This window comes from Anarhichas minor, unplaced genomic scaffold, assembly GCF_050575085.1.
Source record: "Anarhichas minor isolate MPS153535 unplaced genomic scaffold, ASM5057508v1 ptg000073l, whole genome shotgun sequence".
Classification (NCBI taxonomy): domain Eukaryota; kingdom Metazoa; phylum Chordata; class Actinopteri; order Perciformes; family Anarhichadidae; genus Anarhichas; species Anarhichas minor.
In genome coordinates this window covers 9,807,501-9,810,000 of record NW_027466519.1, presented here as the reverse complement: position 1 = coordinate 9,810,000, position 2,500 = coordinate 9,807,501, and the positions used below count along the sequence as shown (strand labels likewise).

At 42.6% G+C, this 2,500-nt stretch overlaps 1 protein-coding gene across 7 annotated transcripts in view; it reads right to left on the bottom strand.

Annotated features, from left to right (window-relative positions):
* Positions 1–2,500, bottom strand: part of zer1 (zyg-11 related, cell cycle regulator) — a 23,201-nt gene that overhangs the window by 1,725 nt on the left and 18,976 nt on the right. For all 7 annotated transcript variants that reach the window (XM_076079565.1, XM_076079568.1, XM_076079569.1 and 4 more), the window contains 3 exons: positions 1,337–1,525; positions 881–978; positions 457–559 (listed from right to left, as the gene is read on the bottom strand). In XM_076079565.1, coding sequence (XP_075935680.1) covers positions 457–559; positions 881–978; positions 1,337–1,525 — 390 coding nt within the window. The remainder of the gene's footprint in view (positions 1–456; positions 560–880; positions 979–1,336; positions 1,526–2,500) is intronic.

Genomic DNA, 2,500 nt, shown 5'->3' with positions numbered 1-2,500 from the left:
TAAGGTAAGTTACACCAGTGTTAGCAGCTGATGCTACAGCTAACCATCACCAGACTCCTTTGGGTTACTGAGGTCATGTGTTGTGAGACATGTGTCAAGACATGGTCCCAGAACTGAGGTTAACAATCAGCAGCATTTTAGTGAAACATTCATCCTGCTGGGGCAGGACCAGTGTTCTCCAGTCAGCAGCAGACTATTGCTTTCGCCACACTGGGGTGTGCACACGTCTAACCCCTTGATTAAAAGGATTCCAGGCCTGGCTGCTAACAGAATGATGTTCTTTTGACTAGGTGCAACAGACAGAATGTTAAACCAGGAGAACTAGTTCTTCCGCTGCTGCTCCGCCTGTGACTGACCCATCAGCTGCAGAATGTATCTTGGCTGATAAAACCTTCTGGAGGAGTACTGAAAAGGATTTATTCAAGCACAGCTTATACACACAGCCTGAAGTCTTACCTGGCCATGTCCTTTGTCTCTGGCTGTGAGCTTTCCAGTTCTAGAACTTTCTCTAGAAGAGTTATTCCTCCTTCCTTTATCAGCAGGGGACAATACTTGCTTGCTGCGGGACAAAAATGAATGTAAAGAGACAGATTGTGAGCATTGTAGGAACTGTAATGTGTGTAGAGGAATAAAAGAATAAGCAGCCGGGTGAAGAGTGAAATAGAAGTGCTAATTTTAGAAAACAGTAGAAGATTTTATTATATTATTATGATTTGAAATATGACAAGTTACATTTTGAAAAGTGTACCAGTATATTATTATAGAACATGCATAGTATAAGCTAGCTGTAAATGAAACACAAGTTAGCAGAAGCAGTGTTCATGGCGATAGTGCAGATGTAAGCACTGAGCACAGTGTGCTGTGAGCAGTAGATACTCACGGTAAACGGACACCAGGTTGTAGAGAGCCCATGTGGCCCAGTGCTGACTGACAGGGGCGATGCTCTGAGGCAGCAGTCGCAGGATGGGCTCGAATGACCTGAGAGACCAACGGCAATGTCAAATTCAAAAAGGAGGAAAAGCCACTGTACAGCTAGACCACAGCTTCCACGCAGTACATACTGTATACAGATGTGATGTCATGACATTATTTGGTAATTCATTTTCACCAACAGGTTTAAGTAGCTTTTTCAGTGAAACATTTCATGACTTGTGAGCTGTTGTTACATTACATGTCAGAAATCAGCTGCTCTAAATAATGTTCAATGACTGAAATATTTCTTCTGGTATTTGATACCTTGTTGGTATTCTCTTTAATAATCCATTCAGAACGAAATATAATCTATATTATCTAAATGAAAAGCTGATATGGCATTAATAACTAAACAGATGATCACCTGTAGTTGATGTTGCGCCGTGAGGTGACGTCCCAGCTCTGGATGGCGTCCCACATCTTGTCCATCACCGTGTCTCTTCGCGGCTCTTCCATCGACCAAACCTCCGGCCCATCAAACATGATGTGTGAGAGCACGCCACATGCATTGTACGACACCTCGATCCCATCTGCCTTACTGTCCAGCAGGTTACTGTCGAAGCATTCAACAGTGATTGGAGAACACAAAACAACAAATACCTGACGAGATGTTTGCAAAAAAAATGAAATCCCTCAGACCTGAATTTACTTTGAACTGCAAACTCTATATTCAGATGTGTTTGAACTCTTTGGTTCATTGAGTTTAGTAAGGCGTTATTATGTGTGTGGGTGCTCCAATGATAGGAAGAAGGTACAATTATCATGAGTCTTGTTCTGCGTGTAGCATGTGAACTCTTCAGCCTGCTGTCATTGCTATGCAACAGTATATACCGCGTGTAATCGTCACGGAGGGTTTACTAACTAGATGTGACATTTGATTTTAACCCACAACGTCTGACCATCAGTCGTCTGGTACACACTCGTGTTTGTTCCAGCTGTGTTCATTCAAGTCTGCAGGCAAAGACAAACAATATATTTCTTTTACAAAAGCTCTCATCTGTTTAGCAGTGACTGCATGTTACAGTCAGGGCAACCACACTGTTGAGTTAGTGGTGATGCATCAACGCACTCCGACACATACAAGATATTTTCAGATGGCATGCGCCTGGAGAGTACCACCACATGTATTGGACTACACCAGCCACGACAGAGACGCTGGTATTGTTTTCACCTTGTGAGTGTGAGTGTGAGTCATGATGGCAAAATGTGTTCCTGGAGCCACCGACTGTAACGGGACCTACCACTGAAGAGGTCTGTGTGTGTGTGTGTGTGTGTGTGTGTGTGTGTGGCACACAATTCTGTAAACTTAAAGCCTATGTATCAACAAAATAATGGAATTGTGCTTAGAATTTAGTTTATTTTGTTGATACACATACAGTCTGTCCCACATACAGTCCTGGTGGATGTCGAATTACTATTTGACTGAAACAATGGAATTGTGCTTAGAATTTAGTTTGTTTCAGTCAAATAGTAATTCGACATCCACGAGGACTGTAATTCACTGACTTGGGGGTGAAAATATGCCGGC